Here is a 25,307-nt window from a genome sequence, read left to right as displayed (position 1 = left end):
CTATCTCTGGACTTCTTGTATGTAAGATAACTTGATAATGCTGTGTAAGGAGGTCATGGGAATATTAAAAAAGGGGAACTAGGGACAGCCATGATGAAAGCAGCACTCGGACTTTTATATTAAGGAATGAGAGTGGGAGAGGAAAAAGGTTGAGGAAAGCTGAGTATACCAAGTCTGTACACACCATTTGCGGGTTCTCTAGCTTTCTCTTGTTAAATCAACCTGTCTCTGTTCCTCTCAACCCTCTCCTCTACCCCATCCCACCATATGTAAATCCTATTTCAAAAAATTCAATAGAGCTTACAAACACCTGAAGCCAAGAGTAACTCTGATGAGGGAAAAGTAACAAAGTTATATTTTAAATGGTTCTTTATTCATAAACTTGATGCAAGTTTACAAAATTTACTGTACATTGCCAAATAAATCTGCAATGAAAGATAAAACCCAAAAAAACAAAGCATGCCAAATGTGCAGCTGTCAATCTGCTAGCCATCAGGATATTAAAGAATTCAATAATGTATTCAAGATTTAGCCTTAGGTTTAAGGAACTTTAATGCTTTAAAGAATTCTGCCTGGTCACTTATTATCTCAGCAACTGGCAATCAGATCTTCATACAAATGTAACCAAGTAAACAAGAATGCCAGCAAATCTTTTTCTACTGTCCTTTTAACCAAAATAGAAAAAGAAATTAAACACACGCAATAATGCCGAAGTGCCAAGTCTCTCTGGTGTGGTTTACAAAGTTAAAAATTGAAACTTAGAGCAAATGCAATAAGAAACACCTTCGAATTTTGTAACTTATTTGTGCAGAAAAGTGTGCTTCTGGATTTCATTTTAAAAGTGCTTAATAATTAGAATTTACTTTTAAATCAAACTTGGGTAGATAAGAAAGTCTATCACCAACCAAATAGGACTGATTCAGGTAAGGCAAGAAAATGGAGAGTACACTGATTTGAGTCAGGTTTTATAAAACAATGAACATATATAGAGTTCCTACTAGTTTTTCAATGTAAAAGCCATCGTTATGAGTATACCAAAAATTTTAAGAGTTTCCAAATCTGGTATCTTTTTGTACTTCACTGTGCAGCTTTTGCTCAAGGATTCTTTGTGCCAATCACTTTACAAGTTTATTAGTTTAAAAATGATTGCAACATCCCGTTAATAAAATGGAAACATAAAATGATTTAGTATTTTAAATAACTTCAAGCTCTATACTGCAGTTCTTCATAAGAAATACTGAACCAACAAGAAGCAGATTCAGCCCAACAAGACTCTGAGGCCCCAGTGGAAATTATTACTTACAAAGCCTTAATTTGCACAGCCTTGCTTTGCTTTTGCCTAAAAAGCACAACTCAGTTAAGAGCGTATCTTCAGGAAACAATTCATATCTTCATCTAGCCATAAAAAAGTTCAACAATTTAATGAGTAGGCTTCTTATCATTATTTTGGCAATATCAAAAATTGGTTTTAACTTGAAAAAGCTACTGTGATTTAGAAGACCTTAAATTTTCTAAACCAACATTAAACATCAATTAAACTTTTATTGGCTCTAAATGGAACAGTATATTGCAAGTCCTCATAACACACGAGCTCAATGTGGGAAAGTTACCCTACAGTCGCAACTTCTGTAACCTGATGCTGACTTTCTGCTTAACAGATTTCACTTTTCAAGAAAAAGAGATCATGAGTGGCCAGTATGTGTATTTATCACAAAAAATACAGTAAAGGCTCCACTGCTCAGTCCACAATACCTAAAATGAGCAAAACGAAAAGGCTGTAACTCATACTGGATGTCAGTTGACAGATTATCCACTAAAATATCTATTAGCTAACGTCTTCAGTACTGCTGTTATAGGGGCACTCAAAGCTTGTGTCTGCATGTTGGAAAGATTTTCTTTAAAGCAACATTGGTCCAAACATACGACAGTCAACATATTTAGCCATCTTCCTTTGGAGGGGTGTACCAGCCTGAAACACAATGGAAAAAAAGTTAAAATACCTTATTAAATCAACTAGGAGAAATGGCATTTAAGTTTAGCTACTTTGTCTATTCATATTTTTGTTTAAATATACTGTAAAAAGTAAACTCACATGGGTTGGTAACACGGCATTTTGTTACGTGCACATATTTACTTCTATGAATAAATTGTACTTGAGTTTTCAACATAAGATCTTTATACTAGTGGAATTTCTAGCTAAAGATGATAATATGGAATATTAGACTACAAGATAGATTTTGTCTTCCATTTCAACTTTGTAGAAGTAAACCTCACTGAAAATAACTATACCCAAAACAAAATGCTGTCATCTTAGAATAAGAGGAACCTGGATTGTCATTAGTGCAAGGATACCATTTCACCAGTGAAGAAGTCATTTCAGCAAGTGCAGGGACTATGCCTAAAATCAGAGTCAGCAGCAGAAACCGACCTAGAACCCATCTCCTGATTCTGAATCTACTGCTCTTTCATCAAAGCTAAGCTTATAAACACCCACACTTTGTAAAATACAGCACTTTCCAATAAACATTTTTGAATGCTGATTACAACAAAATCAACAAAATCAACAAAAAATAAAAGAAAAAATGTGATTTTTTTTTCCTAGACTCAGCAAAAATCTAAGTTTTCTACAGAAAGGCTAATGAAAATAAGACTGGCATGAAATGGCCACTGGAACAGTATGAATATACCAAGATTGGTGGAGCATCCACATGGTTATGAAGTAGTATACAAGCACCTGTGGATCTACTAATTTAGTGTGTTGTGATCATTATGAAAACCCAGGCTTGCCTTCAAGTTTTATCATTTCCTTCTTCAAAAGCTTGAACTGTTTTAAATATTAGTCTTTTATAAGTAGTCACTGAAAAAGTGGTTTGGTTTTGTGGTTAAAAAAAAAAAGTGAGCACAAAGTACCAATGTTAAGTCACAAGCTACCACATTTCTAGTAAAGAACACTTTACTGTAAATACTCTCCTTAAAGAAAACTACTTCCTATTAATTTATTTACTCTGCACAAAAAAGTAGCCGTTTCACTACCATGGCTATAATGAGTATCTTATTATCAGCACTTAGTTCAAAGTGCCATGCGCATACACTATTCTTTTTTTCCTCACAAGTTTGGCAAGACAGATATGCCATTTTAGAGACGAAGAAACTAAGGCTGAAGCTATTATCTTCAGGACTTGCTCAGAGACACAGGGCTAGCGAGTAACACAAATGGCACTTGAAAAATTGGGTTTTCTAATATCAAATCTACCTCACAGAGAAGAAGACTCAAAACGTGCATTATGAATACAAGCAAAATTTAAAGTAGAATAAAGTTTATGAAAGATATTTTAAGAGTTTTTTTAAATTTACAACTCAAATACTCTTAAGTGTATACTGAAATGAAAATGTTCCTTGAACAGATACATGTGTATGACTGTCAAAAAGCATTAAATAATCTGAAGATGTTTCAGAAACAGCTGGTTCAGAATCCTGATTGTATTTACTCAGTATCAGTAAGAACTCCACCTATACAATTGCCTTTAACTCAATTCCTACCCTAATACCATACATTTCAAGTGAGAAGTGATTCATTCATTAATCTATTAAAAAATCTTGACTCTGACTTAGGCCAAGTACTTAGGATACAAAGATTTTTCAATAAAGCAGAGTGTGTGCATCCTCAAGTTAATTTTTTTTCACTGGGGTAACAGTACTTTAAGAGATTAAAGCAAAAACAAACAGGGTAAGTTATCAATAGTACCTTATATAAAACTTCATAAATGGTAATAAATACTTATTGAATTAAACGTACCATTTTTCTCATGTATCTGTACAATGGAATTATAGGATTGTTGGGCTCTTGCTAGATTATACTGATTCTGAAAGAGAATTATACATTTTAAATAAAAACTCTGAGTAGATGAAAATCATTACAAATAATTTATGGATGCATCATCACTATGCTTAAAAGAACACCAGAAACTAAATTAGATTTCTGTTTCAAAAATAATTTTAACTTAATACCCTCATTTCTCAATTTCATTATTCTCTACCACTTTAGGATAACAAAACCAAAGCTGTACTACAATAAAAATCTATTTAAGCTTCACAGTTCATTTGTATAAATACTCTTACCACTGGACAAGTATAAAGCTTTATAGTTCTAGTGCCCTTCTCCACTGATGAATGAAGTTAAAGAATGCTACTCAGACATGAATAAAACTTAAACTCTCCTCCTCCTAATAAAACAAAAAACTAAATTACAAAATATTACCTTCAGATAAGGTTAACTTTAAGCTTTGAGGACTATACATATCAATGACATCTTGAGTTAAAGATGTCCATAAGTGGTACCAAGCCATTACTAAAGGAGTCTTCTTTTAAGGAGCCAAATTTAGGATTAATTTTTTCTCTAGTAGTGCAACTGAGTGACATCATAACCTACAATTTATATGTCATGAGCATTCTTCATAGTGGTACATACCTATTATGTTATAGAATAAATTCACAGTACAAAAATTAAAAATGTATAAAACATTCTAAGTGAAAATTCTCCTTCCTACCTGTCCTCCAACCATCCAGCTCCTCCTCTCATCCATCCTCCTTTCCCTACCCAAGTTAACTGTTTCTTATATCTCCTTAAGATTAAATAAGAAAAGTCACATATAGCTTATGTTACTAGCCACCATCCCTTGCTTATCACCCCCCAACAAATGGTAGGTAGCATGCTATAGACCCTGTTCTGCCTCTTCTCACTTAAGGTATCCTGCACCTTGTTCCCGATCACTGCACAAAAAGCTGAACCTTTCTGTTTTTTTAAAACGTGAAATATTCCATTGTATGGAAAGTCAAATATTTATTTATTCCCCAATTGGAGGACATTTAGGTTGTTTTCAATATTTTGTTACAATGTTACAGTAAGCAACCTTGTACAAATATTTCCAAAGCACTGGTAAATAGTCTGAGTGGAATTGCTGGGTCAAAAGACATATGCCTTTGTAATTTTGTCTGTAAGACTGTGGAAATGGGCTTGCTGCTTGGCATGTATGAGAATGCCTCTACATAGCGTTTACAAACCTCTTATTTGTGACAATGTCCTAGGTGGACGATGAACTCTCAGTGTAAGTGAGATTTGCATTTCTATCACTGAGTGAGGCTTAGTGTGTCTCCATATGTTTATAAGCCATTTATTTCTATTTCTGCAAATAGACGTTTTATATCTTTTTCTACAGTGTAGCCTTTTTGAATTTTTAAGAGCTCTTTAAAAATAGTAAAAACCCTCCCATAATGCATCTGAAAAACAAACATAAAATGTTCTTTCCAAGTTAATAAAAAGTAATGTTTTTCCAATCTATATTTCCACCAAAGGACAAAAATACAAAAGAAACAGATTACATATAGCAAAATATGCACACACAGAAACTTGCAAATGATCAAAAAGCAGTCATTTCCTAACCCTACTGCCCATCTACAAGATAAGAAGAGAAAAATAAGAATATTAGCCTTCTCAGTTGTCAATAGCATGATCTTCAAATTCTAGTTTTTTAAATTTATTTTTATTACGTTTATTCATTTTTGATAGAGAAAGACAGAGCACAAGTGGGGGAGGGGTAGAGAGAGAAGGAGACAGAATCTGAAGCAGGCTCCAGGCTCCGAGCTGTCAGCACAGAGCCCCACGCGGGGCTTGAACTCACAAACCGCGAGATCACGACCTGAGCTGAAGTTGTACGCTCAACCAGGCGCCCCTTCAAATTCTAGTTTAAAGAGAATGTTACTGCAGGGGCTTTAGTGTAATGGGGAGTTAGCCCTATTTTTTAACTCACTGATTTCTGCATATATCATTATTAAACCCTCCCTTCTACTTTCCTTCAGTTTTTTTTATTATTGTTATTTTTGAGAGAAAGAGAACACAATTGGGGGAGGAACAGAGAGAGAGAGAGAGAGAGACAGACAGACATAGAATCTGAAGTAGGCTCCATGCTCTGAGCTGTTAGCCCAGACCCCGATGAGGGGCTCAAACCCATGGACTGGGAGATCATGACCTGGGCCAAAGTCCAAATGAGCCACTCAGGTGCCCTTTTTGTACTTTTTAAAAAAAATGTTTATTTATTTTTGAGAGAGAGTGTGTGTGATGGAGGGGGGACAGAGGGAGAGAAAGAATCCTGATGTGGGGTTCAAACCCACGAACTAGAAGATCATGACTGAGCTGAAATCAAGAGTCAGATGCTTAACCAACTGAACCACCCAGGTGCCCCTTGATTGTCCTTTCTAACACTGACTTTGAGGTCTGATTCATTCTTGTTCTTTTCTTTTCTTTTTTTTTTTTTTTTTTTAATGATACAAGGATTTTAGAGCAAGGAGTATTCCCTCTGCCCTCTCATTCAGTTTCTAGTGTGTAGGCATTTCATTGCTAATCTCTAGCTATTCTGCAGTCTTCATTCCAAAGCCCCATTAAGGGCTGTTTGAGTTCCATAATTCCACAAAAGGGACATTTGTTTTGAGCTGGTTATTATAGTTTTTTTTTAATTAGGATCAGAAAATGATCTGTCCTTTTCCTACTTCCAAAATTGAAGTTTTCTTCATTGAAGAGGATAAGTTTCACGAATGTTCCAGAGAGAGAGAGAAGAGAAGAAGGGAAGAAGAAGAGAAGAGAGAAGAGGAGAAAGAAGGAGAGAGGGACAAAGGGAGAATTTTAGTATTTTCATTATGGTTCAGTTCTAAGTCTTTTTAAATTTTCATATGATTTTTTAACCATGATTTAGAATTGCGTTTAATTTCCAAATTCATGCAGATTTTTATTAATCTTTTCATTACTGTCGTCTAACCTTAACTGTATCATATTCAAATTATATGGCTTGTTTTTAAATATTCTTAATTTATGAATTTATAATTTTTCCCCATATTCCATAAATGCTTGGGAAAGATTATATAGTATCTAATTATTGGGTACAGAGTTCTACATCTGTCCATTTGACCAAACTTAATTGGTTATTCAAATTTTCTACATTTTTAAAAAAAAAATTTTTTTTTCAACGTTTTTTTAAATTTATTTTTGGGACAGAGAGAGACAGAGCATGAACAGGGGAGGGGCAGAGAGAGAGGGAGACACAGAATCGGAAACAGGCTCCAGGCTCCGAGCCATCAGCCCAGAGCCTGACGCGGGGCTCGAACTCAGACCGCGAGATCGTGACCTGGCTGAAGTCGGACGCCTAACCGACTGCGCCACCCAGGCGCCCCTCACATTTTCTACATTTTGACATATTTAATTTACTATGAACAAGGTACACTAAAATCTCTCATTATGGTTACCTGGGTCAATTTCTCCTGTGGTTTCACCAGTCTTTCTTTTTTCTTTTTTTAAAAATAGTCAACACACAATGTTCTTAGTTTCATTCATCAAGTTTTTTAATCTGTATTTTGATGCTATTTTAATAGGTAAAGTAAAATATTATTATACCTCCTGGTTAACTGAGACTTTTATTATTAAGTAGTGCTTTCTGTTTCAAAATCCTATTTTGATACTATATATATATATCACATATTTTGTTGTTATTAGTGTATACTGGCATATCTTTATTATCCCCTCTCAATAAAAAAAAAAAAAAAAAAAAAAAAAAAAAAAAAAAAAAAGAAAAGAGGGCGCCTGGGTGGTTCAGTCAGTTGGGCGTCTGACTTAGGCTCAGGTCATGATCTTGCAGTTCACGAGTTCCAGCCCCACATCAAGTTTGAGCCCCACATCAGGCTCTGCGCTGATAGCCCAGAGCCTGGAGCCTGCTTAGGATTCTGTGTCTCCCTCTCTCTTTGCCCCTCCCCTCCTCATGCTCTCTTTCTCTGTCTCTTTCAGAAACAAAAAAAATTTAAAAAACAAAACTTCTCAGTGTTTTTTCATCCTTATAATTTAAACATACTTCTAAAAATTGCCAGATTTTGTTTTATTCATTCTAACTGGTAACTTTAGTCCATTTTTTCTTGTGACTTTACCACCTTACTTCCTGGTTTCTATTTCTCTTGCTTTTTAACATTTTATTATCTCCTCCTGGAGTTCCAATAAGACATTTTAGACCTCCTTCTGATTGTTAGCTCTCAACTTCTACCACAATGTCTATCCCCATGTTCTTCTCATCTGTACAACATTGAGTTATTTCTTCTAACCAATTCTCTTCTGATACCTAATCCACCCATTGTTTCTCATTTCAATCATATTTTTCATTTCTATAAATTCTGTTTCATTCTTTTTTCAAATTTGTCTCATTATACCTGATGGTTTCATTGTTTGCTCAATTTTAGGATGCTTTTTTCTTTATATTATGTTTTACACAGAACTATTCATTTTCTCATAATTCTAATATCTAAAGTCTCTATTCTGTGTCTGATAATTCCAAAACCTAAAGTCTTTGGGAATATATATCTCTTATGTATTGTTTCTGCCAATTCTCATTATGCTGGCTTGCTTACTTGTGTGCTTGGGATTTTTCACACTGAATTCTTATTTGCTTGATCTTAATATTTGAGAATCTTGTAGGCTTAAATCAGAAAAGCTTTTCCTCTGAGGAGTATCTGTGCCTGCTTCTGATGAGAACTGTGGATATAACTAACATGAGATCATCTTAGCTTCCTTGGGAGAATCTCAGGATTATGCAAGGTTCTCACATTTGGTTTGCCAACCTTGCTCATTTATAAATAAAACACCGGAATACTTAGTACAGGTAGCACCTCTCCACTCCTTGAAAGGAAAAAACAAAAACCAGATGTCTCATCTGAAGGTGATCATTCACCACAGAATTCTCTAGGTAAATGACTGGAGGTCCATTAGGAGCAGGGTATGATAGGTGTCTTTGTTAGAAATAGCTTAGGGGCTGCTCCAAGAGTTGTGTGCTCTAGGATTTCACTATTTAACTCAACTACCATGCCCTCCATGCGGTGAATGAACATTTGTTAGGGTACTACCTTGCTTATCCAAACCCCAAATTCTTGCTAAGTCGTAATAGCAGAACTCTAGAAAGCTTTCTTACCACTACAGCCTAGAGTTAATGTTATAGCCTGTATCCCCTGTTAACTGACCAGAAAACCAGCCCAGGCCAACATCCTCTGCCTTATGGCTTGCTCTCAGCTCCTGCTGGCTGAGCCTAGGGGAGCAAGCTAATGGCAAGACTGTACAGTGAGTGACTCTTGCTTGCATAGAGTTGCAGATCCTCAGCTCCATCAATCTTACCCTATCTCCAAATTTTATGTGTGCTGACAGCCAATTTTTTTGTTTTCCAGTACTTAGGTGTATCATTTTAGTAATATTTTCTTTTTTTTTTTTTTTTTTAATGTTTATTTATTTTTGAGACAGAGAGAGACAGAGCATGAACGGGGGAGGGGCAGAGAGAGAGGGAGACACAGAATAGGAAGCAGGCTCCAGGCTCCGAGCCATCAGCCCAGAGCCCGACGCGGGGCTCGAACTCACGGACCATGAGATCGTGACCTGAGCTGAAGTCGGACGCTTAACCGACTGAGCCACCCAGGCGCCCCTTTAGTAATATTTTCAAGAGATAAACTCATTCATTTATTTTGAACCAATAGCTGAGAGTATATTTAAAAATATTTTAAATAGGGGTGCCTGGGTGGCTCACTCGGTTAAGCATTTGACTTTGGCTCAGGTCATGATTCTTGTGGTTCAAGAGTTTGAGCTCTGGGTCAGGTTCTGTGTGGACAGGATTCACACTCTGTCTCTCCTCTATCTCTATCAAAAACAAAACACTAAACAATTTTTTTTAATATTTAAAATATTTTTGAATAGTTATATGTCAAAACAAAGAGCACAAATGATTTAAAGTCTCCCATCTCTAACCTGCCCCATCAATACTTCAATACCCCCATATCAGAAATAGTTGTTAGTACTTTCTTGATTATCCTGTAGAGTTTAAAAGCCTACAAGGTAGGGGCGCCTGGGTGGCTCAGTTGGTTAAGCGTCCAACTTTAGCTCAGGTCATGATCTCACAGTTCGTGAGTTTGAGCCCTGCATCGGGCTCTGTGCTGACAGCCCAGAGCCTGAAGCCTGCTTTGGATTCTGTGTCTCCCTCTCTCTCTGCCCCTCCCCACTCCTGCTCTGTCAGTCTTAAAAATAAATAAAACATTGAAAAAAAAATTTTAAAGTGTACAAGGTAAAACTCCTATTACATCATGTAAAGTTTCCAAATTCTTAACAGATATTAATAAGAAAAAAATGGAAGAGTGAGGTTTTATAACCATTCATTCAAAAAATTCACCTTCTAAGACATACTTTACTAGGCAAATGTGCTTAGCTGCTTGACTTAGCATTATATATAAAATGGTTATGTTATGTACTTGCTAAGTATATATAATGGAAATATAAAGGTTGAAAGTAATAACATTGACACTGAGTAATTCCAAGAGAACTGTGGCACTGAACAGAGTATTGATATTACAGAATTTTAAAACTAGAAGAGACTTAAAATATTTTAGCTCAAGATACAGAAGCCCAGAAGAGGTAAGTTTACACAGTGAGTTATTAGTACAATGTTCTTTCTTTTTTTGTTTTTTAAATGTTTTATTTATTTTTGAGACAGACAGAGTATGAGTGGGAGAGGGGCAGAGAGAGAGAGGGAGACAGAGAATCTGAAGCAGGCTCCAGGCTCTGAGCTGTCAGTACAGAGCCTGACATGGGGCTCGAACTCATGAACCACGAGATCATGACCTGAGCTGAAGTCAGACACATAACTGAGCCACCCAGGCACCCCTAAAATGTTCTTTCAATTACTCAAAATGATCTAAGCCTTTTATATTTTAACATGAAAGATATGCTAATTTTTTATAAAAACATGATGAAATTTAACATCAAGTTCTACATAAAAATAAATGCCAGGAAGAAATTTAAAAGACCAGAAGAAGTAAACCAAATGTTAATAGTATTTCTAGGTTACAGATGACTTCAGTTTTTTATATTTTCTCCTATATTAAAAACCATGCACTGCACATAAATTTTGTCAATACAAAAAATAAAATTCTAATAGCCTACTACATAATCATTCTATCAGCACATTTAATACACCTAAAATATACACACTGTTAAGAAATGCTAGTTAAATGTAGTTAAGTAATTCACTAGTGTTCAATAATTAACTTCTAGACTTTACACAAAATGGTATTTTATTCCAGTGCAAAGAAATAGCTGTTAAAAGAACTCAAGTAAAATGAGTTATTGTATAGTACTATCCCAAATAGATGATTTTTCAAATGGCCTTCTCAATTTTTTGCTTCCTCTGTGAGTTAAGACTCTAGTGGACTCATGCTTTTGATGTGCAATACATTTATAAATACATTATTTAGATTTCATACTATTTGGATAGGCATTTAACACAAGATTCACAGACCTTTAGGAACTCCAAATTTTTAAAAATGTTAGGTTAGGATAACTTCCATCACACAAATACTTTTGCAAAATATACTAACTTCAGAGTATTGTCCTTGGTCCATTTAACTGTTTCGAGAAACTACAATTAGACATGGAAAGATGTTTCGGATATAGTGAATAAAGAACACAACACAGTGGGTAAGAGTAGAGACTAACACCAGACTGTCTGCTTCCAATTTTTGTTCTGCCACCTGTCATCTTAGACAAGTTATCTAACCTCTGTGTGCTTCAGTTTCCTCATCTACAAAATGAGAATAATAATACTTACTCTTAGGTTAGTAAAAGGATTGAAAGAGTACATACAAATAAAAAGTTTAGATCAAAGCCTAGCATATAAATGCTCACTGGAAATTAACTATTCTCACATGATCTCAATTTTGGGAAACTTCAAAGTACGTATAATTTTTTTACTAGTATTTTTTAACTTACATACCAATAATAGATTTACAATTATAGACATGTCTTTCTATAGTAAGAATAACAAAGACTAAAAGAACAACACGTCTCCTAAGGTAACAGAAAATATAGATTATAAATGAGTATGTCATCGTCTTAATAAAAGTACCTTATTTGCTCCAAACTGTACTCTGGCTTTGCCTTTCACTAAGGTAGCATTGATTTGCATGATGACTGATTCTATTGAGTAGGCACTGCTCCAGCCCTACAGGAAGAAGAAAACACTTCTCTAAAACATAATGGTACTCTTGATTCCCACTTGGGAAAACTTAACAAAATGGCACATAAATAGCTCTACAACAGCAAGACAATGTTAAGAAGTCTGCATGCAAGAGAAAAAAGTTGGACCATTTCTAAAATCTTGTAAAACAAAAAAACCCTATATTCTAAGTATCAAATATGAGCAAATTAGAACCTTATATACACATTGCTCTTAGAATGCCTATCCTTGCATAGCTTAAACACCAAGTACAATGTCATTTTACTGATTTGCCTTAAATAACTTTTTCATTATTAAAAGTAGGTGCTATTGAAAACAACTTTTTTTTAAGTGGGTGGTATTACATCAGAGTCTTTCCCCTCAGAATCTAATTTACATCATCAAAACACTCCACTGAGATTGAAAAATATGAGTATCATAAGAAATTAGTTACCTGTTTTGTGAGAAGTTCCATACATAGTGCTCCACCACCCAACACATACCTTAAAAAGAGAAATGGATTCTTAATCTGCTAGATCTCAGTGTTTCTTCTTAATTTTTAATATTTTATTTTTTTTATTTACATTGAGAGAGAAAGAGAGAGATAATGAGAGCAAATGAGCAGGGGAGGAGCAAAGAAAGAGGGGAGAGACAGAATCCCAAGACAGAATCCCACACTGACACATTGTCAGTGTGGAGCTTAATGTGGGGCTTGAACTCAGGAATCATGAGATCATGATCTGAGCCAAAAATAATCAAGAGTCAGACACTTAACCGACTGAGCCACCCAGGTGCCCCCCTTGTAATTCTTAAAGTACTACCACTAAGGAAGTATGCATACAACCAAAGGTTAGAAGATAACATGCAAAAATGAGAACAGTGATTAGGGTTCTAGGACAAAGGATAGTTAAAAAATTCTAATGCCATCGCTTTATTATAGTCTTATTTTTTTTAAAATAATGAATCTTAGAATGCTTAAAGATGCTAAGGTATGTCAGAAACTAGGAACTTACCCTAAATATTTCAGAGAATGGAAATGCTATATTCATCTGAATATTTCTCTACCATCATGTTAGCCAATGGCACCAACTTTACCTTATCTATAATAATGAACACCCACATTTTGTGGTTTAAATTGTTTTTATCCATTCTTTTGTGAGCATCAAATGGTTCTGACCACAGAGCCCCTCTCTGGGTCTCCTCAATTTCTCTTGCTAATCCTGAGAACTGTTCTCTGAACCAGACAACTTCTGGCAATTTCCTGGATCTCTCTTAGGAAATCATTATTTAGATCAACATTATTCAACCTTTTAACCCCTTCTCAAACAAAATAATTTCATTTCTACTTTGTTATTTTAAACTTCAAGATACATGAAATATATCTAAAAATAAAATCAAGAGCATGATAATTATAGAAGAAGGACTGATAAATCTTGAAAACATGTAAGCTAAGACCACAGGTCTGATTAGATATAAGTGAACACTGAGTCCATTACAAACTTTTTTGTCCCCAGGGACTTCCCCCCCCTTGCCTGAGATTCCTTTTGCTCCCTACTCTTCCAAATGCCGTATTTCCCCCCAATAAAACTCAAGACCATTCTAGCCTACAGATTTTGTATTCTGGCTAACGAAACACATCCTTGGGTTGACCTAACCAAATCACAGAAAAGTAAGGAATCTAAAAACTTCTACTATAGACCATTATAATTGTTATAGTGAAATTATTCAATAATGGAAATTATTCAATAATTCCCACTTCCTGGAGAATTTAAGCAAGTGTCTCTTACCTGGCTGCACCAGACCTTGGAAACTTCCAAAGTTAAAGTTTATAGGAGGAAAAGAAAAGCACTTCAAAACACTAGATTTGGGTGGAGAGTCATGGGATTTTAAACTTCTTTGTGTATTCCCCAATGTTCCTAAAACACAAAAATCTATCTCCAATCATTTGACTCTCCCAATGGGCTCAGAGTGTCTTATGTATAGTGGTTTTAATTTTTTTTTTTTTAACGTTTATTTACTTTTGAGACAGAGAGAGACAGAGCATGAATGGGGGAGGGTCAGAGAGACGGAGACACAGAATCTGAAACAGGCTCCAGACTCTGAGCTGTCAGCACAGAGCCTGACGCGGGGCTTGAACTCACGGACCGCGAGATCATGACCTGAGCTGAAGTCGGCCGCTTAACCGACTGAGCCACCCAGGTGCCCCTATAGTGGTTTTAAATAAACACTTGCCAATTGAACAGAATTAGAAGATCCATGTTTTCATTTGGATTTTGCTTTCTCCACAAATTGCTCAGACTCTAGTAATCTGTTAATGAGTTAACACTATTCTTGATCCTTACACTTCAGAAATACAAAATGCAGACAGGGACTCCAGGACTTATCTTAGGAAAAGGAGTTATGTAGACCAGCCTGAGTTACCAATTATCCAACTGCCACATTTCTTTTTAGCACTCTACTCTTTATTCTGAGGATAGAGAGTCTTTCAGGTGGGAAGAAGGAAAGTTTTTGTACTCACAGGTCAAATAAAGTACATTTTCTACAATGCTGTAACTACGCAAATGTCTAGTACCCATACAAAAAGTGAGATAAGTAAATTTTTCCATAATACACACTATCAGCAGCATTTACACCTAAAAGGAGTGGCTGATAGAACTCTACTTCCCTACTGAGTTATATTCATTTTATGATATATGTTCCAAACCCTTACTGTTCTTTGCCTCCAAACAAATAGTTCCTGCTGAATATTGAGACAATTCAAGAACACTGGAAAGAAAGAAAAAAATAATAATCTACTGGTCATTTAAAGATAATATGCCACATTCACAGGCAAAGTAATATTTTCAGCTTAAAAAACTTCAGTTGTGGGTGCCTTGCTGGCTCAGTTGGTGAAGTGTGTGACTCTTGATCTCAGGGTGTGAGCTGGGCACTGGATGTAGATATTACTTAAAAATAAAATATTTAAAAAACAAGAACAACCAACCAAACAAAAACCCTTCAGTTGCCTAAGTTATAAAATAAACACTATCCTAAAGCTTAGCCTCTCCAGGCAATTTGTGATTTTTGTTTTATTAGGAGCTTCTTGCAAGAATGTTTGCTAGCTAACTTGCCCATCCACAAGCTACAATGATCACTTAAATTGCACTGATGAGGAGACAACAGAAACCATGTATCAGTACTAAAGTGTTAATACAACATGATTCTTAAGTGAGCCTAAGAAATGAGAAATGTAAAATTTTTAGTTTTTAAAAAATGTTTATTTATTTATTTTTTGAGAGAGAGAAAGAGCACAAGCAGGGGAGGGGCAAAGAGAGAGGGAGACACAGAATCTGAAGTAGGCTCCAGGCTCCGAGCTTTTAGCGGAGAGCCCGATGCAGGGCTTAAACTCAAGAACTTTGAGATCACAACCTGAGCCGAAGTCAGATGCTTAAGTGACTGAGCTACCTAGGCCCCAGAAATGTAAAATTTTTATATTAGAGTCAAATTCTTCACAATAATCACATTTTTTAAAAAAAGGAAGGCTTATTAGCCCACATAAAACAGTCATGACCCTTCCCTTCCTTGAGACAAGGAAATATTAATTATTGATTGTAAGAACAGAGGCTTTAGATAGGAATGAAAGAAAATGCTGGCACTTAAAACCAGATTATTAACATGTTTCCTCAATACAAACAGAAACAACCCATGGTCATCTAGAAGTAGTGATATTCTCTTCATGGATGACTGGGGCACAAGTAATAATTCACATTATATCAACCAATAAAGAAAGCATTTTCAGTTGCCTACAAATAGCTCTCACAATGTATTAATGAGAGAAAAACAATCTTTATGATTCTCTCTCGTTACTACACTCTGATCTGGATTAAGCAAGAAAGATAGTCAGATACTAGTGGCTCATTAAAATAACTCATAAAAATATCAAGACAGAATTATGTATTACCCTAAATTGTCTACATCTCGCTAACCTACTGTATTTCCCTATCTGATTCATTGAGTCACAAATATTTACTGCACACATACATGCTACACACTGAGCCAGGCAGAGTATACGTTGAAGAAAACTGACAGGACCCTGTCCTTCATGATGGGAAAGGGGACCCAGAGTTCTAGGAGAAGGAATAACCAAGGGGCTTTTTAAAAGTATGGTAGTCAGGAGCAGCATTTCTAAGAGAAATGCACAAGCTGAGATTTGCAGGACTTAAAAGTGTGGGTGGGAGTAACACGCCAGGAAGATGAATGTATGTATAAGAAAGGTTATGAGGAGGGGTGCCTGGGTGGCTCAGTTGGTTGAGCATCCACCTCTTAATTTCGGCTCAGGTCATGATCCCAGAATCGTGGGATCCAGCCCTGCATCTGCCTCCATAATGAGTGTGGAGCCTGCTTAAGATTCTAAAATATTTAAAGAAATATTAAAAACAAGAAAGGTTATGAAGAAAAAAAAAAAGTTTGCTGGGTACTGGGGGCTGAAAGATATCCAGTGGGGTACCAGCTTAGACAGGGGAAGTCTGGTACAAGAGTATTAAAGAGATGGGGGGCGCCTGTGTGGCTCAGTCGGTTAAGCATCCGACTTCGGCTCAGGTCATGATCTCGCGGTCCATGAGTTCGAGCCCCGCATCAGGCTCTGTGCTGACAGCTCAGAGCCTGGAGCCTGTTTCAGATTCTGTGTCTCCCTCTCTCTCTGACCCTCCCCCGTTCATGCTGTCTCTCCCTGTCTCAAAAATAAATAAGTAAACGTTAAAAAAAATTTTTTTTAATAAATAAAAACATACTCCTTTAAAAAATAATAATAAAATAAAGAGAAAGACAAGGGCAAGATCACAGGTGGCTTACGGAAAGGGTTGGGGTGCCTGGGTGGCTCAGTCAAGTTAAGAGTCGACTTCAGCTCAAGTCATGATCTTACCTTGCGGTTTTTGAGTTTGAGTCCCACATTGGGCTCTGTGCTGACAGCTTGGAGCCTGGAGCCTGCTTTGGATTCTGTGTCTCCCTCTCTCTCTCTGCCCCTCCCCCACTCACACTTTGTCTCTGAAAAAAGAATGAACCTTAAAAAAATTTAAAAAGAAAAAAAAAGAATATGGCAAGGGCATCAACCTGTAAGAGCAAATGGAAAGATACGGAAGAGTTTAAGCAGGGGAGCAACATAATCAAACACAAATTTATAAAATATCACTTTAAAGCTTACATGAGGGAAGGAACAGAGGAGTCCAGTCAGAAATCCTCTGAAGTGATGGTAGTAGCAACAGAAATGGAGACAAGTAACTGGATCTTGGAACCCTCTGAGAAGGAGAATTAGAAGACCGGATATGGGAAATGAAGGAAAGGTGTTATAAAGAATAACTCCCAGTTCAATAACTGAGATATGAAAGGCTGGGAAGGGAGACTGGAAAGGAGAGGAGTTCAAGTTTTTGTGCTACAAAATTTGAGATGCCTATGTAAGAGATATTCCAGGGGCACCTGGGTGGCTCAGTCAATTAAGCATCCGACTCTTGATTTCAGCTCAGGTCATGATCTCATGGTTCATGGATGATCTGACTGCATGGAGCCTCCTTGGGATATTCTCTCTCTCTCTCTCTCTCTGCCCCTCCTCTGCTCGTGCTCTCTCTCGCTCTCAAAATAAATAAGTAAATTTAAAAAAGAGAGAAAGACATTCCAGTAGAGATGTCAAAAAACAGGTAGACACTGGGAGCAGTAAAGATATATAAAAATGCAGGATACAAAACCTGGGAGTCACTGACACAGGAGGTATTTTGAAAGCCATGGGAGCCTTTTCAATAAATAATACTAGAGTAATCGGACCATTAGGCAAAACTCTAGGACCTAAATCTCATACCTTATACAAAAACTAACTCAAAATGATTCACAAACTTATCTGTAAAATGTAAAACTATAGAACTTTGAGAAAACACAGAACAGGAGAAAATCTTCAAGATCCAGGACAAGGCAAAAGTTCTTAAAATTGATGCCAAAAGCATAATCCCTAGAAGGAAAAACATCTATAAGTTGAAACTCATCAAAACTAAAAACTTTTTGCAAGATATAAAATCAATATATCAATAACAGATTTTTTATCTGTTGCATTTCCATATGCTAGTAATGAAATAGCAGAAAGAGAAATTAAGAGAACGATCCTATTTACAATTATATTAAAAGGAATACCTAGGAATAAATTTAATGAAGGAGGTGAAAGACCAGTACTCTAAAACCTCTAAGACACTGATGAAAGAAATAGAAGGTGACACAAATAAATGGTAAGATATACTGTGCTCATGGACTGGAAGAATACTGTTTTGGATAATAGAGGCATTTAAACAACCTAAAGACTCAGTGCAATCCCTACCAAAATACCAACAATGTTTTTCAGAAAACTAGAACAAAAATCTTAAGATTTGTATGGAACCACAAAAGGCTGAATAGCCAAAGCAATCTTGAGAAAAAAACAACAAACCTGGAGGTATCACAAGTTCATATTTCTTTTTTTTTTTTTTAATTTTTTAACATTTATTTATTTTTGAGACACAGAGAGACAGAGCATGAACAGGGGTGGGTCAGAGAGAGAGGGAGACACAGAATCTGAAACAGGCTCCAGGCTCTGAGCAGTCAGCACAGAGCCCGATGCGGGGCTCAAACTCACGGACAGTGAGATCGTGACCTGAGCCAAAGTCGGACGCTTAACCGACTGAGCCACCCAGGTGCCCCACAAGTTCTTATTTCAAACTATATTACAAAGCTATAGTAATCAAAACAGTATGGTACTGGCACAAAAAGAAACACATAGATCAATGGAACAAAATAGAGCCCAGAAGTAAACACATATTTACATGGTAAATTAATCTAGGACAAAAAAAGACAAAAATAGACAATAGGGAAAAAGACCATTTCTTCAATAGTGTTGGGAGAACTGGACAGCTACATGCAAAAGAATGAAACTGGACCATTCTCTTACATCACACAAAAATAAACTCAAAATGGATTAAAGACCTAATTGTTAAGATGTGAAACCATAAAACTCCTAGAAGAAAACATAGGGAGTAAACCCTTATAAATCAGTCTTAGCAGTATTTTTCTGGATAGGTCTCTCCAGGCAAAGGAAACAAAAGCAAAAATAAACAATTAGGACTACATCAAACTAAAAAGTTTTTGCACATTAAAAGAAACCATCAAAAAAACAAAACAAAAAACAAGGCAACCTACTCGATGGGAAAAGCTATTCACAAATGATATATCCAATAAGGGGTTAATATCCAAAGTGTGTAAAGAACTCCTACAACTCAACACCAGAAAAATTATAATCCAGTTTAAAAATGGAAAACCTGAATAGATATTTTTCCAAAGAATACCTACAGATGGCTAACCGACATATGAAGAGGCTCACTAATCATCAGGAAAATGCAAATCTAAACCACATGATAATATCCACTCACACCAGTCAGAATGACCAGTATCAAAAAGACAAGAAGCATAAGTGTTGTCCAGGATGTAGAGAAAGGGAACCCTCATGCACTGTTGGTAGGAATGGAAATTGGTGTACCCACTGTGGAAGACAGTATGGAGGGTCCTCAAAAGAAATGTACTAAAAAGAAAAGTACATACAATCTAGTAATTCCACTTCTGGGTATTTACCCAAAGAAAATGAAAACATTAATTTGAAAAGGTAGGTTTACTGCAGTATTATTTACAATAGCCAAAATATGGACACAATCCAAGTGTCTATTGATAGATGAATGGATAAAGAAGTGGTGTGCGCGCGCACACACACACACAGAGGAATATTACTCAGCCTTAAAAAGGAATGAGACCTTGCCATGTGTGACACATGGATAGATCTAGGGTATAATGCTAAGTGAATGAAAGAAGTCAGACAGGGAAAGACAAATACCATACGATTTCACTTGTATGTGGAATCTAAAAAATAAAACAAATGAACAAAGAGCAAAAAAAATACAACAGACTTGTAGTTGCCAGGCCAGGGGGTAGGAGGAAGGTGGCATGGGAAGTGGGGGAGAATAGGTGAAGAGGATTAAGAGGTACAAACTTCCAGTTATAAAAGAAATAAATTATGGAGATAAAAAGGTCAGCACAGGAATATAGTTAATAACATTGTAATAACTTTGTATGGTGACAAATGGTAACTATACTTATCACAGTATGCATTTTATAATGCTTAAAATTGGCAAATCACTAAGTTGTACACCCAAAAGTAATGATAGTATATATCAACTATACTTCAATTTAAATAAATAAACTAAAAACCTTTGCTCCACAAGTAATTCTATTAAGAGGATAAAATAAAGGTACATACTGGAAGAAATTAAAAACCACATATCCAACAAAGAACTACTATGTAGTTCATATTAAATATTTTTTCAAAATTCAACAATAAAATAAAAAACAATCCAATTAAAGAACTGGCAAGCAACATGGACAGATATTTCAGGGAAGAGAATATGAAATTGCCAAATAAGCACATAGAAAATATTAGATATTAGAAAATACACATTAAGGAAACAATTTTTTTAATGTTTATTTATTTTTGAGAGAGACAGAGACAGAGTGTGAGGGGTGAGTGGGGGGCAGAGAGAGGGAGACACAGAATCTGAAGCAGGTTCTAGGCTCTGAGCTGCCAGCACAGAGCCTGACGCAGGGCTCGAACTCACGAACCATGAGATCATGACGTGAGCCAAAGTCAGACATTCAACCGACTGAGCAACCCAGGTGCCCCAAAGAAACACAAATTAAAACCACACTGAGGTATCGCCATCTCTCAGAATGGCTAAAATAAAAACAAGTGGGAACACCAAATGCTGGCAAGGATGTGGAGAGACTAGATCACTCACACATTCCTGGTAAGGATATAAAGTGGTATAGTCACTATGGTAAAGTTTGTCAATTTCTTTAAAAATTCAATATGCTGCAATAACTGTATGACCCAGCCATTCTACTCCTGGACATGTATCCCAGAGAAAGCAAAACACATTCATACAAAAACATGTATACAAGAACTCATATAAGCTTTATTTGCATCAGCCCAACACTAGAATCAAGCTAGAAGTCCTTCAAGTAGTAGCTGATTAAACAAAATGTGGTACATGGTACACCATGGAATACTTCCTAGCAATTAAAACGAACTGGTCAAACACGTTAGATGAACCTCCAGGGAAATCAGGACAAATAAAAAAAACTAATTGCTAAAAATTACAATCCCAAAATGTATGATTCCATTTATGTAACTTTTTTTCTGAAATGACAAAATATGAAAAATGCAGGATTAGTGGTTGCCAGAAGTTGGAAAAGTGGGTAATAAGAGGGAGATGGGTGTGGTTTAAAAATACAAGGAGGATTCTTTTGTATTTGGAACTTCAGTATCTTCACTGTGGTGGTGGAGACACAAACATACACAGGTGATCAAGTTGTGTAGAACTTAATACATACATACATACATACAAATGAGTTATAAGAGAAACTGGGAAAATCTGAGTAAGTTCTATGGATTGTATCACAGTCTTATTGTGATATTACACTACAGTTTTGTGAAACATTACCCTGGAAAGGTGTACAGGAATCTTTATTATTTCTTATAGCTGCATGTGAGTATACAATTATCTCAAAATTTTCAAAAAGCCACAGGAATAGAAGGAAACGAGAAAAGAGAAAGGACCCATACCAAATTCTGAAGAACTCCAACATGCAGAAGTCAGGTGAACAAGGAGTTGCCAGCTAGAGACTGAGAGGAGCGCAGTCAGAAGCCAAGAGAAAAAGATTTTCAATGTTGTTGAGAAATCAGATAATCAAATATGATAAAGCCTGAAAAAGGACCCCTGGATTTACCAACATGGAAATCCCTGTTGGCAACAGAGTTTGGGAGGAATGTTAAGAGCCAATACCAGATTACAGGGGCTGAAGAGTGACAAGGAAGTGAAAAGTGTGATTATGTACACATTGCTGTGGGAGTGTAAGTGGTACAGCCACTTTGGAAAACAGTCTGGCATTTCATTAAGAAGTTCAACAGTTACTAGAGGACCTAGTAATTCCACACATGTATGAAAGAAATGAGAATATACATGCAGACATTTATGTGAATGTTCACAGTATCATTACTCATGATAGTTAAGGTATCACAAATGTACGGGGCTCCTGGGTAGCTCAGTCAGTTGAGTGTCTGACTCTTGATTTCAGCTTGATTTCAGCTTGGTCATGGTCTAGCAGTTGGTGGGTTTGAGCTCCACATCAGGTTCTGCACTGGTGGTGCAGGGCCTGCTTGAAATTCTCTCTCCCTCCCCTGCCACTGCCCCCCCCCCCCCAATTTCTATCTCTGCCCCTCCCCCACTCTTGCTCTCTTAAATAAATAAACTTTAAAGAGAAAAAAAAAAAGAAACAAATGTCCATGGATAAATAAAATGTGGTATAGCCATATAATATAATATTATTCGTCCATAAGATGGAGTTAAATATTAAAATGTTACAATATAGATGAACTTTAAGAACATTTTGCTAACTGAAAGAAGCCAGCCACAGAAGGTTGCATTTTGTAGGATTCCATTTACATGAAATGTGCAAAACAGGAAATCTTTCAAGACAGAAAGGAGATGAGTGGTTGACAGTGGGTGGGGAGTTGGTGGGGGTGGGGGGGGGGGGATGAGGAATGGTTGCTAACAGGCACAGGGTTTCTTTTGGAGAATGATGAAAGTGCTCTGAAATTAGAGAACGGTAATAGTTATACAACTTCTATAAATTTACTAAAAACCACTGAATTGTACATTTTAAAAGGGTGAATTTTATCATATGTGAACTGTATCACAATAAAGGTGTTACTTAACACAATGGCTATCATAAGAAACAGGAATAGAGTAACAGCTAGAAAATGACGGAGGATATAAAATATATGGAACTGCTCAATAATCTGATCAGACTCACACAGTGCTTCAGCCTGATTGTGAGATTGCAAAATTCTGCATTTTATCAGTCCTTCACATTTTGTAGTTCTTCCCAAGTCAGCCAGTAAATCTTCCCCATCACTTAACAGTTGACTATGAAGACCAAAGTCACTGATTTTTTTTCAAATCAGCATTCACCTTACATTCACCTTTCCATTCCCACTGTACCATTTTAGGTTGTCCTCACTTCACTCTAAGGGCCATCAGCTCTTAACTAGCCTTGCATTCTTCTAGGCTTTGGGAACACAATCTGTCTTCTTCCACTGTTACCATATTTCTCTCTAAAACATTCTCTTTCCTGTATTTTCCTGTTCCTGATCCAGCTACTGAGAGATAAATTCAGTATCCATGGGTAACAGTTTCCTTACCAGGAAAAAAAAAGATGAAAACAAACAAACAAAACAAAAAATCCTCTCACCACTCCATAATTCTAAATTACAACAAGATATTCTGTCAGCACAATTTCATACAACTCTTCTGTATGAATTCTACCTACCTTGTTTTTGTAGCTCAAACTCATCTGGTATGCTATAAATATATCATGCCCTTTCTTAGATATGTGATTGTATTTACTTTTTAACTATGTAGATAATTTTCCTTCAACCTCCACCAGTAGACCAAACTGAACTCACTCATATATCAATGCCCACCTGAGAACCCACCTACTTGACAGTCTTCCCAGATCACTACTACTGGAAGCAATTCCCTTTTCCTTTAACCTCAGAGAACTCAAGTCCACACTTCACATTTGCCAATCAATGAAGTACTTATATTTTTAATCTCCTTTTATACTGCTGGCTTTTTTTTTTTTTTTTTTTTTTGAGTGAGAGTGTGAGCAGGGGAGGGGCAGAGAGAGAGGGAGAGGGAGAGGGAGAGAGGGAGAGAGGGAGGGGGAGAGGGAGAGGCAGAGAGGGAGGGAGGGAGGGGGGAGGGGGAGGGAGAGAGGGAGAGAGGGAGAGAGGGAGAGAGGGAGAATCAAAGCAGGCTCCAGGCTCTGAGCTGTCAGCACATAGCCCGACATGGGGCTCGAACTCACAAACCGCAAGGTCATGACTTAAGCCAAAGTCGGACACTTAATCAACTGAGCCACCCAGGCACCCCATACTGTTGGCTTTTGTATAATGAAAAAACATTTTATTAGAAGATTTGTTTGGATAAGTAACAAGCTGACTTATTATTCAAATTTATTCATTTGTATAATGGTAAATAATACCATTGTAGCAAAAAGCAATGAAGAGAAACTATACCACAGATTTTTAAATTGAAAAGTATTATTTAACTTCACGTGTTTGTCTCCACAACTAGGTGGTAAACTACTTAAAATCATAAGTTCTTAAAACTCTTAGAATTTCCCACAACAAACTGTGAAAACTCTGCTGGTCAAGGTTATAGCAGATTTCAAAATGATCTGACAAGAATATTTTTATACATTTATCTTGAATTTATAAAATTTTTCTAAATCTTTTCCTTAATCATTTGTAGCCATCCTTCCATATTTTTTAATCTAAATGAAACTATTACTATATCAACAGTAGCAATGATCAAAGTAAGGACTGGATATTTTTAGATCTTTTTTAAAAAAAAACTTTTTTTTTTTTTTACATTTAATTTTGAGAGACAGCGCGCGCGTGCACGTGCGTGAGCGGGGGAGGGGCAGAGAGAGAGGGAGACACAGAATCAGAAACAGGCACCAGGCTCCAGGCTCCAAGCTATCAGCACAGAGCCCGACGCAGGACTCGAACCATGAACCGTGAGATCATGACCTGAGCCGAAGTCAGACACTTAACCGACTGAGCCACCCAGGCGCCCCTTTTTAGATCTTAATCAGTATAATATGCATTACCTCACAAGGTTGAATTAGTCAACTGAGCATTTCATAATTCCCAAATTAGAAATATATATTTGAAAATATATATTTTCAAGTTTATTTACTTATTTTGAGAAAGAGAGAGTGTGCAGGGGAGAGGCAGAGAGAGAATCCCAAGCAGGCCCCACACTGTCTGTGGAGCTCAGTGCAGAGCTCAAACTCAGGAACTGTGAGATCATGACCTGAGCCAAAGTCAAGAGTCAGATACTCAACCAACCAAGCCACCCAGGCTCCCCTCAAATTAGTATTAATTGCTTCTAATTTAACGATCTATAGAACATTTCATAACCAGCCTAGGTACCAATTCTCATCTTTTCCCATTCTTTATATGACTTCTAATCACAAAAAATGTAATACAAGCTTCAATAAAATGAATGACAATTAGATTCTACCAAACTGAAACCACCACCTTTAGAAGGAATTAGATGGCCAGCTCCATAGGCCCATGAGATTTTC

At 36.5% G+C, this 25,307-nt stretch overlaps 1 protein-coding gene across 1 annotated transcript in view; it reads right to left on the bottom strand.

Moving 5' to 3' along the window:
• Positions 1 to 351: 351 nt before the first annotated feature.
• Positions 352 to 25,307, bottom strand: part of UBE2Q2 (ubiquitin conjugating enzyme E2 Q2) — a 66,494-nt gene continuing 41,538 nt past the window's right edge. Inside the window, exons 11-14 of the mRNA XM_058736939.1 lie at positions 12,511 to 12,559; positions 11,967 to 12,062; positions 3,797 to 3,863; positions 352 to 1,969 (exon numbers count right to left, since the gene is read on the bottom strand). Coding sequence (XP_058592922.1) covers positions 1,938 to 1,969; positions 3,797 to 3,863; positions 11,967 to 12,062; positions 12,511 to 12,559 — 244 coding nt within the window. The 3' untranslated portion in view covers positions 352 to 1,937. The remainder of the gene's footprint in view (positions 1,970 to 3,796; positions 3,864 to 11,966; positions 12,063 to 12,510; positions 12,560 to 25,307) is intronic.

Source organism: Neofelis nebulosa, chromosome 7 (assembly GCF_028018385.1).
Source record: "Neofelis nebulosa isolate mNeoNeb1 chromosome 7, mNeoNeb1.pri, whole genome shotgun sequence".
Lineage (NCBI taxonomy): Eukaryota > Metazoa > Chordata > Mammalia > Carnivora > Felidae > Neofelis > Neofelis nebulosa.
The sequence above is the reverse complement of the archived record's forward strand: the minus strand, read 5'-3'. Positions and strand labels throughout refer to the sequence as shown.